Consider the following 17479-nt stretch of genomic DNA (forward strand, 5'->3'; position numbering starts at 1 on the left):
TTAAAATGGAAATATACGACAAGAATGATTGGATATGTGGATGTAGCACAACGAATCGTTTATTCTGCTTTCCTTGCTTGTTATTTGGTCGCAGTCTTGTCGAACCAGCGTGGACGAATACTGGAATAGCAGACCTGGGTCATTTGGCACAAAAAATTAAAAAACACAAAAATACCCAAGCACACATTAATGCACAGTTAGAAATGAAATTGCTAGGAAAAGTGGATATACGTCAACAGTTGGACAGTGCATATAGACGTAATATCCAACAACAAAATGAACAAGTGCGAAAGAATCGATATGTACTTTCAAAAATTATTGATTGCATAAAATTTTGTGGTGCTTTCGAACTGGCTCTTCGAGGACACAATGAAAAAGACGATTCTTCGAATCCAGGAGTTTTTAAGGGTTTGATAAATTTCAGTACCGAATTGGATGTAGCACTGAAAGATCATTTCGAAAAATCTAACGTATTCAAAGGGACCTCAAAAACGATTCAAAACGAATTATTAGATTGTATGTTGAAGGTGGCTCAAGAAAATATAAAGGAAGAAATATTAAAAGCAGAGTATGTTTCTGTTGTGGCAGATGAGACTACAGATGTAGCAAATTTTTTACAAATGGTTGTAGTATTCAGATACCTTTTACCAGATGGGACACCTGTAGAACGTTTTTGAGGTTTTACTAATCCTACTGATCATGATGCTGCCAGCCTAGCAGAATGTATCAAAACTGTTGTGAAACAGGTAATACACAAACCAGAAAAACTTATTTCACAAAGTTACGATGGTGCTAGTGTAATGAGTGGATGTCATTCAGGTGTACAAACTATCATTAAAAATGACTACAAATACGCTTACTATGTTCACTGTTACGCTCACCAATTAAACTTAATTTTATCCCAGGCTACAAGCCAGAATCAAGAGGTACGTGTATTTTTCTCAAATTTAAGTGATATTACAAATTTTTTTTCTCATTCTCCTCAACGGGTAGCAGTTTTAGACGAAATTGTTGGACAAAGAGTTCCTCGCGCTTCTGCTACTAGATGGAATTTCAAAAGCAGAAGTGTTAGTACCGTTTTTGAGCACCGCGAGAACTTGATTGAATGCATGGAAAAGATAGCATCCACTGCTAGACAAACTGTGACAATCAATCAAGCCACTGCTATTTGTCGGATGTTGCAAGATTCTAAATTCGTGTTTTGGTTAACAGTATTCCATAGGCTGTTGCCACATTCTGATATTTTATATCAGCAACTACAAAAAACTGGGACAGACCCTTCACAGATTCACTCTGCCATAACTTGCTTCGAAGAATGTATTCAAAAAGAAAGAGACACGTTAAATACAGTGGAGAGTGACATTCCCGAACTTACCATACAAACTAAAAAACGCCGTTTAAATGAAAATACATATATTACCAAAACTGTGGCTGCAAAAGAGGTATGTGATACTATCATAATGCAAGTAAAAGAAAGATTTTCATTTACGAAGCATTTGAATGCGGCATTACTTTTTTGTGCTGACAAATTTGAACAGTATGAAAACCGTTTTCCAATGCAGCATTTAGATGCAACAGTGGATGCATATCCATTTTTTGATAAAATGAGGTTGAAAACCGAATTAGAGATTATTTACAGAAGACCTGATTTCAGAAATCTCAGCGGTGCTTTCAGTTTGTTGAAATTTATAATTGAGAATAACCTAGAACTGATATTTTCTGCCACTTTTTCCCTTCTCCAAATACTTGTGACAATTCCGATGACGACAGCTGAAGCAGAAAGAAGTTTTTCAACATTGAAGAGAATTAAGACCTTTTTAAGAAGTTCGATGAATGAAGAAAGACTTACGGCACTAGCGATGCTATCTATAGAAAAAAAATTTATTGAAAATCTACCAAATTTTAACGATGTGGTCATCGATAAGTTCGCTGCAAAAAAGGAAAGAAGAATGGATTTCATTTTCAAACACTGTTCAGAATAGTTAACAATTATGTAAATTCTTGAACCTTTCACATTCAATAAAATCAATGGCTTTTTTTAATTTTGTGAACCCCTGCCTCTTAGGCCCACGAGCCGCCACTGCTGATTAATCAAAATAATTCTTGAATTTTTCAGCCATATTTTTATTATTTTGTAAATCCTCAATATATATTTCAATAACCAGTTGTGTTCGATTTCCTATTTCTATATAGACAATCAAATAGTAAGTATGCTTATATCGCCTAATATCTGCCATCTACCAATCAATAACAGCCTCAACCCGCCGCTACTCAACCCGTAACAATCAGTTTGAAAAATGTAGACTGTTAATAAACGGTCAAACTAAACGCCATCAAGTCCAAGGTCGCCGACCGTTATAAAAAAAACTGTCTAACTAGTAACTAAACGCCATCAACGCCAAAGTCGCCGACTGTTATATGATAAATGGTCTAACTTAACACAAAACGCCATCAACGCCAACGTCGCCAACCAGTTATATCAGAAATGGTCTGAGTAAGATAAACGGCTTTTTCAACGCCGACTGTAATTCATTCCATCAACGGTCGACACTCGACAGTCAACTTCATATTTCGCGACCGTCAGGACATATAACTGTTAGTTATTGTTTTTTTTTTGAATAATCGTTGTTAAATAACAGATTAGAGAATAACGCCCCATCCCTATTTTGTTTACATATTTTTAAATCTTGAGTGATACAGGCGTTATTTGGCGATTTATGTGAGAACCAAGTGTAAAGCCCGTTTGTAACAGCCGAGAATTCTCTACCAAATTTTGGTAAGAAAACGGCAGAGAATTCTTTACCGTTACATACGCACTTTCAGTAGAATTCTCTGTTCAGTTGCATACAAAATAATCTCTGCCGTTTTCTTACCAAAATTTGGTAGAGAATTCTCCAGAGTATTCTCGGCTGTTGCAAACGGGCTTTAGACAATAATTTGGAACGATAAAATGCAAAAGTGGTAAATCGCTGTGTGGTATGCAAACAAATCAGCAGTAAAGGCAATGGGAAATTCAGTTAATGACAACAAACAATATTTTTCCCTAGGATTAGTTTTTCTTTTCAGATGTTGTCCTATGAAGGTGTCCTTCAATATATTAATTTCAGCTTATTCTTTACACAAATTCATTATCATTATCCCTTATACGGGCAGAGAGAGAGAGTTTCTTCTGAGGTTTTTATCCTTGTTTTCATGCATAATATGAAGATATGTATGGTACCCCGTTGACATTTTTTTTCCTCTGCTTACACTGAGATCTGGAACGAGAAACAGGTTTTAGGATCTGTCTCTTGTTGCCATTTCTTTACACCCGATTCGTTGTTTTTTGATTGTAAAAGTTTGTAACACTCTATTTCAAAAGAACATATATATATATAGTAATAAAAATTTCGCCGATGAGCCTTCGTTTTTGGACATTAAGGTTTCTGTATACGACCATTTAAATTTCATGATTTACGGTAAGCCTAGAAATAAATTAGTTGAATGTCACCTGGTTACAAAACACTATTTGTTTTCAAACTTATGAGTTGCTTTGCTGGTTTACATGACAAATGTGCAAGAATTTACGCAGGAGCAAATCGTTTATTTCATTTTGGAATTGATTTTGTTCCAGAGATTGGGAGTGAAAACCCTAAAAAGTTTCAGGAAATGGTTGTTTGATTTATCTAAATAGCCCTTTAAGCCGAGTACCCAATAACTTCAAGTGTGTATAACTCATCTCTAAAGACTTGTTCCTCTCAATAGAATGCCTAGTGATAGTACTCGACAAAAATTGTGGATGGACCAGTTAAAACTGAAAATTACAAAACTTCTAAGCGGGCATATGTTTGCTCTGACCATTTCCGTGATGGATTTAATCCTTAAATCAGGAAAAAAATGTTTGAAAACTCAACCTATTTTGTCTAGGATTTCATCGCCTGATCCTTGGTGAGTGTATTGAATATTTTGAATGAATAAAGTAAAATCAATCATTTGAATAATGTTACTAGAACCATTCTTGGGTAATAATGACCCTAATATCTAATGTTTTGAATTCAGATCAAGTAACACATTAGCTGCTTCAGACCTATGAACATATGAGATATTGATAGGCTTGGGGAATTCTCAAATTTATCAGATTTATCTGCTACATTAACCGGTACTTTTGGCAGCTTCATATTCATCATAAACCATATATAATGTGGATATACTGGGTTAGAACTATTTAGAGGGGGATATCAGGGAATACAGGGTGGCTTAAATCACAAAAAATTTGCGTTATATATGTAAGTGTGTTGGTGTAAATAGTCTCAAAATATCTTCGATAGTTCCTGAGATATATCGATCTCGAAAAAACTGAAAATCAAGATTTTTTCTTTATAACTCATTTGTTTTTGGAAATAACTACACGAATTTCGGTTTGTAGTCATTATCCGATAAAGCGATTTTACTGGTGTACTACTTTTTTGTAATTTAAGCCACCCTGTACTTCAGTTCAAGTAGCACATCGACTGCGTTAGATGAAAGTAATTTGAACCAGGAACTATAATCAGATATTGGTTTCTATTCAACGCTTTGAGGAATCCTCAAAACTCGGTGGTACTGAACTATCCAAAACTTCAACAGCTTAAGATTTGTCTGCTACATTATCTGCTGCAGATGTGTCTGCTCATTAACTGCTTCAGATCTGTCTGCTACAATAACAAATTCAGAATCATCTTGTACTTTGGCATATTTCACTCAGAAATTCTTAAAGATATTTTGCCTTGATTATTACCGGAGAATTGAAAATGAGCGTTACAGAGAGCTTTTTAATTTGGTTTCATCGGAAATTAGTTCATGTACAGTAAAACAGATGGCGCTGAAGTTTTTTTTTTCGAGTGGTTTATATATTCTCTGACCAATTAATCTATTGTAGAGGTGAGATTTAGCTTCACATAAATCTATGGATATGTGAATATTCCGAATTTCAAGCATTATTACCAGGACCAAGTGGATAGATGATAAATAGAATCATGGAATGATCGGAACTTCCTTCTCTCCGAACGTTTGCTCTTTCTTCATTTTTATTCGCCTAGAACCTCCTCTTATGTGAGAGAAATTCGATGATTCACTTCCACACCCAAAGACAATTTCCAAGTGGTATCAAACCACTGATGGAAATCCAGATTTCACAACTAAAGCACTCAGTGCCTTGAAGAGCCAATGTCAGCAATCTGGAGAAAAGCATATTTATTGAAGTCTGGTGATGGATGAAATGTCCATAAGAAAAAAAAAAGGAATTCATTGGTAAATTTTATGGCTCAATAAGTTTTGGCAATGAAACAGAAGTGGATATTTACCAGAAGTCAAGGAACCACTAGTTCTCCTAGTTGCTTGCATCAATGGTCACAGAGAAATTCCAGTTTGGTATTGTTCAATTGATCATCGAGCAATTAAAAAGCCAATTTGGTCAATAACTGTTTGCAATTTTTGAATGGGGTAAATATAAAAATAATTTCTCTCACATTTGATGGGGCAGCTTCATCTGGGTGCAGATTTCTCGGAGCTCAAGTCATTGAAGACCCACTTTGGGCATCCAGCCACTCAAGCAAAGGTTTTCATTATTCTTGATGCGTGTCACATGCTCAAACTTTTGAGAAACTGTTTAGGAGACAGCAAAGTTCTAAAGGCCAAAAACAACAATTTCATCAAATGGTCTTATCTTGAAGAATTAGTGAAACTTCAAGAAACAAAAGGCTTGAATGCAGCAACTAAGATAAGAAAACGCCATAAAGGAAAAATGAAGGTCAAGATTGCTGCTCAAACATTCAGCCGAAGTGTGTCAGATGCTCTGAAATTCCTGAAGCGGCTGAAGTAAAACATTCATATGGCCTTCGAGCCTTGTATGATGTTTTTCCCCCACTTTTACGCATCCGACCACCAAAAGAACAGTAAAAAAAAAAAGGCACCACACCAGGTTACCATAAGGAACAGATACGAAAACTTGAATCAAGATGAAGAGGAAACTAACACAAATACCCAAAACCATGTAAAGCCGAACAAACAGAGGAAACCACCACCAATAGTCATCCTAGGAGTCTTCACAAAACACAACAAAATTACCGAAAAACTGAAAAATAGAACAACCGGACCTTTTTATATAAAATACGGATACACAACGTCAACGATTTATTGCGAAAAAATCGAAGACAACAAAAAGATCATGGAATACTTCCAAGAAATTGGACAGCAATTCCACACATATACACCAAAAACAGAAAAAACCCACGGATTTACCCTAAGAGGATTGGCAACGGAGCCTAGTGAAATACAAGAAGAGCTGAAAAACGTGCACAAAATACCAGTGAAAAACATTTATAAAATGAAAGGGACCAAATCACCGGTATTCCTGGTAATTACAGATAACACAGTTTACCTGAAAAACCTCATAACTAAGGTAAAAGTAATCAATCTCACGGCAATCAGATGGGATCGAAGTTTGATATGAAAATAGAAAATTTTTTTGGTGCTGAAGAGACTTCCATTTTCTGTTTATTGGTTAATGATTCATTTGGCATATTAAACTCAAGAAATAAGGACTCCGCAAATAAATACAAGGGGACATTATCGTCAAAAAATATCGATTTTTGTATGCAGAAGTTTGCTGAATGCAGAGAATATTTTATGGGACTGACCCTAGATGGAATTCCCACCTTAAATCCTAGATGGAAAATAGGATTTCTTGTGTGCTTGAATAGTATAGTAGAAATATTTAAAGGGTATATAGTGTAAAAAACTGACCTTTCTGTTAACATATAAGTTCTCTCAAGACCCTCTGGAGGTATTTTTTGGTGCAATCAGAAGTCAGAATGTATATAATATAACAATAAACCCACAGCCAAACAATTCCAGTCAGCTTATAAGAAGCTTCTGATAGGCAGAGAAGTGAAAGGTGCTGATTCTGGGAATGTTATCAGTCTGGACAACACTTCAATTCTTCATGTTTTCTCATATAGAAAATAACCATAAATGATAATGAGGACTTAGAGGAGACCGAAAACTAAAAACGAATCATGGTCATTTATCAAGTCACAAATTCGTTTTTAGTTTTCGGTCTGAATAAATCAGAACATCTTGCACATGCAAGATATTCTGATTATTATTGCAGCATCTGTAATCAAGACATTGAAGAAACCCATCACATGCTCGAAATCTCTTGCTATGTTGCAGACTTGTGAAACATATTCTCTATTGCAGAAAAAGAAGTCTCATAGAAATTGTTTTAAGCCTTCCAAGTTTGTTGTTGAGAACTGATTTTAAGCGAGGCTAAACTCTGTTATGCTCAGAGGGCTCATATCGACAAGCCAGACGAGGAGTTACCATCCAAGAAAATATTTACAACCGAACAACTGTTAGACATGAACAATATGGCGTCAATATTACCATATCCATTGGCCATATACTTGGAGTCTATCGGAAATTGTTTCGACAACAAACAGATTGTGACCCCCCTCCTGGCCTTGATTCAAGATCGAGAAAATGTCTCCTACGCACCCAATCACATGTTACCCTTGCTCAAGATTCTAAAGCGAGGAGTGCCCTTTGATGAGGAAGTCCATGTTGCTAGCTTGTTGCTCTCGGATCTTCCAGGATTCGAGATTGAGGAATTTCAAGGTCCCGCGTTACCACCTGCGGCTGCCGGACCTAGAATGGTCAGAACAACTAATTAGAACTTTCCGTTCTCAAATGTTTTGAGTGCAGGTTATGAACATCTCATCAATAAATTGATTCATCTTAGTATCAATAATTTTCCAAGGGATGTTTTTACATCATTTGGCCTTCACGTATTTGATGAAGAGATGCTTGGAAGTCAGGAACTGCCTCCAATAAAACTAATTTTGAAAAGATATTTCACTATTAGGATTCATCACGAAACCAGAAAAATGCGCGACCAAGTGGTGAATCGGGTAAGAAGCATGCTGAATCACTTGATTTATATCGAAATCAATAAGTTGTTCATCTATTCAATAATACTTTGATGTTCATAACGAAGAATACAAACGAATTTGTGACTTCATAAATGACAACATGATTACTTTAGATCTTCAGGGTGCCATTTATCCTCATAGGTTCAAAACGTTATGATTTATATTGCAGGATTTGTAATCAAGACATTGAAAGAATGCATCACATGCTCGAAATGCCTTGCTCTGTTGCAGACTTGTGAAACATATTCTCTATTGCAGAAAAGAAAGTCTCATGGAAATTTATTTCAGCCTTCCAAATTTGTTGTTCAGATATTCACACAAGCAGAAAAAACATTTAGATATGTTCTTTTCATGAATTCAAACGTTTTGAGTGAAGGATATGAACATCTCATCAATAAATTGATTCATCTTAGTATCAATAATTTGCCAGGGGATATTTTTACATCATTGAAAAAATGCATCATCCATCATTGAAAAAATGCATCACATGCCTTGCTATGTTGCAGACTTGTGAAACATATTCTCTGTTGCAGAAAAGAAAAATTTATTTAAGCGTTCCAAATTTGTTGTTCAGATATTCACACAAGCAGAAAAATCATTTAAAGATGTTTTTTTCATGAACACTAATGTTTTGAGTGCAAGATATGGACATCTCATCAATAAATTGATTCATCTTAGTATCAATAATTTGCCAGGGGTTGTTTTAACATCATTAGGCCATCACGTATTTGAAGAAGAGGTGCTTAGAAGTCATGAACTGCCTCTAATAAAACTAATTTTGAAAAGATATTTCACTATTAGGATTCATCACGAAACCAGAAAAATGCGCGACCAAGTGGTGAATCGGGTAAGAAGCATGCTGAATCACTTGATTTATATCGAAATCAATAAGTTGTTCATCTATTCAACATTACTTTGATGTTCATAACGAAGAATACAAACGAATTTGTGACTTCTTAAATGACAACATGATTACTTTAGATCTTCAGGGTGCCATTTATCCTCATAGGTTCAAAACGTTATGATTTATATTGCAGGATTTGTAATCAAGACATTGAAAGAATGCATCACATCGATGCATTTTTGCCAAAGTAACGTAAGTGACATTTTTGGTGAAAATCATGTTTCTTCATTAACGTAAAGCTTTTATTGTTAAGAAGGTACTGCCAAAGTGTAGTAAGCCTAGAATTACTCTAAACCCTAATTTTTAGCTATTTTAAAAACGTATGTCCAGAATTCTTTTAATCATACCCGTCATGGAAACGAAAGTTCAACACTAATTTCACCATAGTAATGTAAGCTATCGTTTTTTACCGCCATAATAACGTAAGTCCCGGGCGGTTTCTGCGACTTACGTCCGTTTTTCACAGTCAGTGTTTGGCTTACGACAGTAACAGATTCGTGCTACCATCGACTAAAATCATTGATTTTAGGTAAGTAAAATAACGGAAAGCGTTTTTTTTTGTACTTAGAATTCAAAAATATCACAACGTTAACTAGCATTATGTATAAAACTTGATTTCATATTTAATTTCGTTTATTTTATTTCAAATTATTGTGTCATAACCTCAAAGCCTGTGAGAAATTTACAGGAATGAATCCTGTATACAGGGTGTTTCTGAATAGCTGTCCGGTATTTTACAGGGTATTTTTAAGCTAAAATGCTTCGTTTCCAATATACAGGGTGTCAAAGTTTTATTTTTAATTTTGTTTTTTCTGCATAATTTTTTAAATACTTAATGTCGATATCTGGATAAAAATTGGTATTTTTTGGGTATTTTGACATTAGAAATTTGAATTTAATCTTAATTTAGCTCTTACTTGTAGGGGCACCACCAACATGTCTGAGTTTTTCAATCACTGTTACGTGAAAAAGGTCTATATCAGAAGTCGCTATAAGCAACCGTTTTCGAGGTATTTGAATTTGAAATAATCGATGCATGTGACATTGAATGGCAAAAAGCAGGACTTTTTTCCAAAATCTAAACATTTCGAAAACGGTTGCTCCTAGCGACTTCGAATAAGAAGACAGTTTTCACGTAAAGATGATCTAGGAACTAATTTTTTTAACCAAAAATAAAACTTCGATGCCCGAAACGAAACATCACCCTGTAAAATGTCGGACACTTATTTAGTAATACCCTGTTAAAACAATATTTAAGTGATTTCATTTGTTTTTCTAAATTGTGAAACGTGTAAAATTTATGAAATGTCATCTAAATCGATTTAACTTGAGACCGGTACATCGTTTGTGAAAAAATAACAGTTAAAAAATGTAAAATTCTCAGTCTGAATTTTTCTAACAAGACGGTTAAAGATAGAGAAAAATGGCTTGCATGTTTCTATTCTGATTTTTATAGAAGCTATTAAACATTGTAAACATAATTATTTGTTTACTTTCAGATTATGTCTATGGTTAGTTCAAGAACAAAAAGAATTTTCGCGGCTCTTAGGCAAAATGATGAATCGAATAATAATGTTTATTCTGAGGAAGAAATCGGGTCTATGCCGATATCCATTATTTCAAGTGACAATATTTTTGATCTACATAACTCGAACTATAATAACGAATATACTATTGAAACTACTTTAGTAAATGAAGACGTAATCGAAATAGATCAATCAGCTTTATTGCCTTCTAACAATTTGAGTCCTCATGAAAATGATCTTAACAATACCATGCAAAAAGAAATACACGTACCAATAAGTAGTACTGATAGCACAAATGGGACAGTGGGTGTTCAATTTGAACAAGAAAGCGATTTAGAAGAATATTTTCAGCCGTTAGTTAATTATGTTAACAATAAACGCATAGAGTTATACCATGAAACAAACAACTGTAATGTCTTTTCAAAACTCGTAGATTATGATTCGACTTCTTCGGAGAATGATGACACACTGGAACTTACTAAAAAAGGTGATGCATTGCAAAAGCAAAATAAAACCAAAATATTAATTGGAAAAGGCAAGGGAAACAAATTCAATTCCGAAAATTCATTTCATAGTGATCCAGATTTTAATCCGTCTTCTGATTCGGATTCAGATACAAGCCATCCGAATGAAGCTATATCTTTAGTTGGAAAATCAGGAATGAGGAAAAGAAAAAAACCCAACAAAAAAGAAACTAAAAAATGCGAGTACAATTTTGGCAAAGGTAGATCAGTAAAAGAGAATCCCTGTAAAAAAAAATGTCAGCATAAATGCTCTGCTAAAATAACTGAGATTACACGCCATGACATCCACGATTTTTATTGGGGCCTTGGTAATTATGAAAAGCAAAGAAATTGGTTATTGTCGTGTGTCAAAAAGGTAGACATATTGCGAAGAAAAACAGAAGCAGAGTATAGCAGACGACATAATTCCTATAAGTACTTTATCAATTGGGACGATAAAACACTTGAAGTGTGCCAGCACTTTTATTAAAGACGCTAGATATTTCGCAAACAGTTATGCGATATGCAATGAAACATGCTGTACAAAATACATGTAAAAGTGATCATAGAGGCAAACACGAACCTGTCAACAAAACAAGTTCAGAGATGATCAATAAAATACACGATTTTATTAAGCAGTTGCCAGCTGTACCATCCCATTATTTTCGAAATCAAAGTAGCAGAAAATACTTACCACAGGAATTGCGAAATGTTAGTTTCTTGTACCGGATTTTTATTAAACATGAGGAGGTAAATGGAAGAAGCAAGAAAGAATGTGTTTCACTCAAAGTGTTTAGAAAAGTTTTTAACAAAGATTTTAACCTTGGGTTCCATTTGCCTAAAAAAGATAAGTGTTCTTTGTGTGAGGTACGAAAAGATAAAGAATATCAAGAAAACACTACGTCGAAAGAGGAGTACGACAAACATTTAAAAGACAAGGAAGAAAGTAAAGAACTATTTTTAGAAGATCAAAAGAAAGTCAAAGAAGTCTCAGATTCAGTTTGTTCCAGCTTTGATTTACAGAAAGTCTTAAATACTCCCCATGGGGATAACATGTTATTGTACTACTCTAGAAAATATTCATTTTACAATGAAAGCATATACGAAACGCCATCGCAAGATGGATACTGCTTTTTGTGGGGTGAATCCGATGGTAATCGTGGGTGCAACGAAATATGCACCATCATTTACAATTACCTAAAAATGTTAGATGATAGAGATATTAGACATGTTATTTTGTACTGCGACAGCTGCGCCGGACAAAATAAAAATAGAGCAATGTTGGTCATGAATCACTTATTTTTGCAAAAATCAAAAAATATTAAAACCATCAAAATTGTATTTCTTTTACCGGGGCACACCTACATGCCTGTGGATTCCATACACGCAGTTATCGAATCAAAAATAGAATTATATGGGCCCCTTCAGAGTGGAGCACCATTATAGGAAATTGCAGAGTTAACCCGAGGCCATATAAAGTTATAAAGCTTGAGCACTTTGAGTTCAAAAATTGGAAGAAGCTAGGGGATGAGCAGCTCGTCCTTACAAAAACAGGGCTAAAAATGAATAGTGTAAGACAAGCTTTTTTTCAAAAAGGATCACCGGAAGTCGCAGTCAAATATACCTATGACAGAAGTCCTGAATACGATTTGTGTTTTGAGTTGAACTACAATAAGGGTGGTAAGTTGGCCCATGTTACACATTTTAATGCAATAACAAAAGAAAATTTTACACTGGATAAGCTTTTGCGTTTAGGTATATAGGAAATTCCCGTGTTATTAAGACTTTATTAAATACAGACTTTTTTTAGATATTTTTAAGCCAAACTACTGTCAATGAACTACAAATAAGAAAATTAATACATATTTGCGGGTTATCCTATAGTTTTTCTTTGTTTAAGGTCGAAAACGACAAGAAAAGGCCTTTTCTGAACCTGAAAGAATTTATAAGCAACTGCTTTCAATATCCGAATTAAAAAGAAGGGATTTGGATAAACTTTGCAAAAACAATGTCATACCTGCCAGGTTTCACGATGAATTTTTTAAACCGAAATCAAAGTCTTCTGTTCAAGATGAGTTAGCAGAGAGTGATGCAGAGGATGACAAGGAGGATGAAAGCTCCGAATCTTAATAAAAAATAATATGTATTTTTTACTACTTAGTAAGAATTTAACAGTTGATTTCTGTAACGTTATTTTATGTGTTTTTTTTTATAATAAACGATAACTTTTAATTCTTTCCATAATAATTTAAGTGCTACAGTTTGCCGCTAAGCTGACGTATCTGGGTACTTACGTTACATTTTTGATCAAGACTTCGATAACTTTTAATTCTTTCCATAATAATTTAAGTGCTACAATTTGCCGCTAAACTGACGTATCTGGGTACTTACGTTACATTTTTCATCAAGACTTCGAGTTTTATGATCCTGTAAAGTAACGTAAGTATCAAATAACCACTAAACCTATACAAAAACTTAAAAAATTCTTTTTTTTAATTAACTGTGGACATCAAAGAATCACCCTGGAAAATTTTGTACAATTTAAATAAGTTTAACCAGGTTAAATTAAAAACACGTTTTTTCTGCAAAATCGTTTTTGGTGACTTACGTCACTTTGGCAAATACATATCGACATGCTCGAAATGCCTTGCTATGTTGCAGACTTGTGAAACATATTCTCTATTGCAGAAAAGGAAGTCTCATGGAAATTTATTTCAGCCTTCCAAATTTGTTGTTCAGATATTCACACAAGCAGAAAAAACATTTAGATATGTTCTTTTCATGAATTCAAACGTTTTGAGTGAAGGATATGAACATCTCATCAATAAATTGATTTATCTTAGTATCAATAATTTGCCAGGGGTTATTTTTACATCATTAAAAAAATGCATCATGCATCATTGAAAAAATGCATCATGCATCATTGAAAAAATGCATCATTGAAAAAATGCATCACATGCCTTGCTATGTTGCAGACTTGTGAAACATATTCTCTATTGCAGAAAAGGAAGTCTCATGGAAATTTATTTCAGCCTTCCAAATTTGTTGTTCAGATATTCACACAAGCAGAAAAAACATTTAGATATGTTCTTTTCATGAATTCAAACGTTTTGAGTGAAGGATATGAACATCTCATCAATAAATTGATTTATCTTAGTATCAATAATTTGCCAGGGGTTATTTTTACATCATTAAAAAAATGCATCATGCATCATTGAAAAAATGCATCATGCATCATTGAAAAAATGCATCACATGCCTTGCTATGTTGCAGACTTGTGAAACATATTCTCTATTGCAGATAAGGAAGTCTCATGGAAATTTATTTCAGCCTTCCAAATTTGTTGTTCAGATATTCACACAAGCAGAAAAAACATTTAGATATGTTCTTTTCATGAATTCAAACGTTTTGAGTGAAGGATATGAACATCTCATCAATAAATTGATTCATCTTAGTATCAATAATTTGCCAGGGGATATTTTTACATCATTGAAAAAATGCATCATCCATCATTGAAAAAATGCATCACATGCCTTGCTATGTTGCAGACTTGTGAAACATATTCTCTGTTGCAGAAAAGAAAAATTTATTTAAGCGTTCCAAATTTGTTGTTCAGATATTCACACAAGCAGAAAAATCATTTAAAGATGTTTTTTTCATGAACACTAATGTTTTGAGTGCAAGATATGGACATCTCATCAATAAATTGATTCATCTTAGTATCAATAATTTGCCAGGGGTTGTTTTAACATCATTAGGCCATCACGTATTTGAAGAAGAGGTGCTTAGAAGTCATGAACTGCCTCTAATAAAACTAATTTTGAAAAGATATTTCACTATTAGGATTCATCACGAAACCAGAAAAATGCGCGACCAAGTGGTGAATCGGGTAAGAAGCATGCTGAATCACTTGATTTATATCGAAATCAATAAGTTGTTCATCTATTCAATATTACTTTGATGTTCATAACGAAGAATACAAACGAATTTGTGACTTCTTAAATGACAACATGATTACTTTAGATCTTCAGGGTGCCATTTATCCTCATAGGTTCAAAACGTTATGATTTATATTGCAGGATTTAATCAAGACATTGAAAGAATGCATCACATGCTCGAAATGTCTTGCTATGTTGCAGACTTGTGAAACATATTCTCTATTGCAGAAAAGGAAGTCTCATGGAAATTTATTTCAGCCTTCCAAATTTGTTGTTCAGATATTCACACAAGCAGAAAAAACATTTAGATATGTTCTTTTCATGAATTCAAACGTTTTTAGTGAAGGATATGAACATCTCATCAATAAATTGATTCATCTTAGTATCAATAATTTGCCAGGGGTTGTTTTAACATCATTTGGGCATCACGTATTTGATGAAGAGATGCTTGGAAGTCATGAACTGCCTCTAATAAAACTAATTTTGAAAAGATATTTCACTATTAGGATTCATCACGAAACCAGAAAAATGCGCGACCAAGTGGTGAATCGGGTTAAAAGCATGCTGAATCACATGATTTATATCAAAATCAATAAGTTGTTCATCTATTCAATATTACTTTGACGTTCATAACGAAGAATACAAACGAATTTGTGACTTGTTAAATGACCATGATTACTTTGGCTCTTCAGGGTGCCATTTATCCTCATAGGTGCAAAATGTTATGATTTATATTACAGGATTTGTAATCAAGACATTGTCCGATCGTGAATGTTAGGGTTGTTTCACTAGGGTTTGTCAGGCGGTTTTTGTTCCAGTCGCTAGCGACACCTTGCGGGCAGGAAAAAGAACTCTTCGTCTGTCAATCATCACAATAATAATATCATCGTCGGACGAGCCTAAAGTTTTTTCTAAAACCCATAGCAACAACCTTCTCTAATATCGCTGCATATCTGTTGAAATCATCAATACTAATCAAACCAGAATGATATTGAGCAACTTTGAGTGGAGTGGAGTGTACCTTTGGTAGAATTTTTTGCTGTGTTGTTGGATGTGGAGGCAGAGGAAATAGAGACTGTTAGTGCTTCCGTATTTCTGGAGGAATTTCTGTATTTTAGCAAGGAGCTTCAAATAGAGAAAACTCTGGCTTCGTATAAATGACTTGACAAGGAGACAACAAAAATGTTTGGATGCTATTATAAGGATAACTGACATATACCGGTTATATTTTTATACTCATTATATTTATGCTGTTTATTTTCTTACGAGTTGTATTTTCCACCGATTATATTTTTATACTGTTCCTGCTTAATTTGTATAGTGAATACACCTTTTCAATAAAACAGTGCATCTTTTCAAGAGTATTTGATGCAACTGAATTACATAATATTATGCATTCACATTTCGAAAAAATATTCAGTCCATCTCGATACCACCTGTATAAACGCTGCAGAGCGAAAGGTCAGGAACTATGGTCCACCCGACAAATTTCATATGGATCCAAAGAATTTCCCAATCAAATCACAAGATTGAATGTGCTAACACGTGGAGATTTAGCATATTTAGTTAGAAAATATATCTTAGATAAGAAGAGATATGGTGATGTTACGACAGCAACTGAAATGAAAGTCAAAGAATGGAATAGTCAGGGTAAGCAGGTACTATACATTAAATTTCTGCTGTGTGTTGTACAAGGTTGTAAAAGTAGAACCGGTGAACCTTACCCAGGATTGAAGGATGAAGATTTTGCAGTGGGTTATATGAATGGAGTCATGGAAAAAAAGCAAGATTTTAAAAGGATCATTTGTGTAGATGGCACACATGGAACGAATAGAAATAATTGTGATCTAACAATAGTATTAGTGAAAGATCAAAATAACATGGGTTTTCCTGTTGCTTTTCTCCTTTCCTATAGATTAGATCACATCATTCAAGAGCATTTTTTTACGGCCTTAAAATCAAGATTAGATGGAGCAATTGGAGCAGATTTTTTCATGAGTGACGATGATCCGAAATATTACAAGGCTTGGACCAAAGTAATGAGTACAGACAAGAAGCCTAGAAGACTACTCTGTACATGGCACATTATCAAAAACTGGAATATTCAAGGAAAATCAAAAATTAAGAATCTAGAAATCAAGCAACAAATGAAGAAAGAGATGAGAACCGTTCTCAAGGAAACAGACCCTTCCAATTTTATTAAGCTGAAGGAAGCTTATTTCAAGCTTTCAGAGAAGGAAGGGGAACATGATTTTCTCAAGTATTTGCAAAAGTAAAGAATTTATTAGTTGAGGAGTAATACTTTGTTATCAGCTATTATTTTCAGTCTGAAGAAAGAATAAAAATGTGGGCTCACGATAGAAACATATGAGTTTGGGAAATTCAAAGTATGTTCCAGTTCGGTAAGTAAAAAAGTTTATATTGTGAGCTGTAAGGAGGTTAGCGATCGTGACTGCAGAGCGGAATATTGTGATATATGTAAAGTGTGCATAAACAGATATAAATGTGAGTGTGTAGAGAACACGATAAAAAATGTACTGTGTGAACATATACACGCTGTATCTATGCTGGAGAAGACAAACGAGACGATTGTAGGTTCCACCCATTCAGACGATGATGACCAATTGATTGTAAATGAACAGGAAGCAAGTTGCTCTAC

The 17479-nt window shown here is 34.3% G+C and overlaps 1 protein-coding gene across 1 annotated transcript; it reads left to right on the plus strand.

Moving 5' to 3' along the window:
- The first annotated feature begins 12290 nt into the window (after window positions 1-12290).
- On the plus strand, window positions 12291-13012 carry LOC123321082. Its single transcript, XM_044908586.1, has 2 exons — window positions 12291-12562; window positions 12783-13012. Exons 1-2 carry the CDS (start codon window positions 12445-12447, stop codon window positions 13010-13012), a joined length of 348 nt encoding a protein of 115 aa, XP_044764521.1. The 5' UTR covers window positions 12291-12444.
- The last annotated feature ends 4467 nt before the right edge of the window (window positions 13013-17479 follow it).

Source organism: Coccinella septempunctata, chromosome 9 (assembly GCF_907165205.1).
Source record: "Coccinella septempunctata chromosome 9, icCocSept1.1, whole genome shotgun sequence".
In the NCBI taxonomy this organism is placed as follows: Eukaryota; Metazoa; Arthropoda; class Insecta; order Coleoptera; family Coccinellidae; genus Coccinella; species Coccinella septempunctata.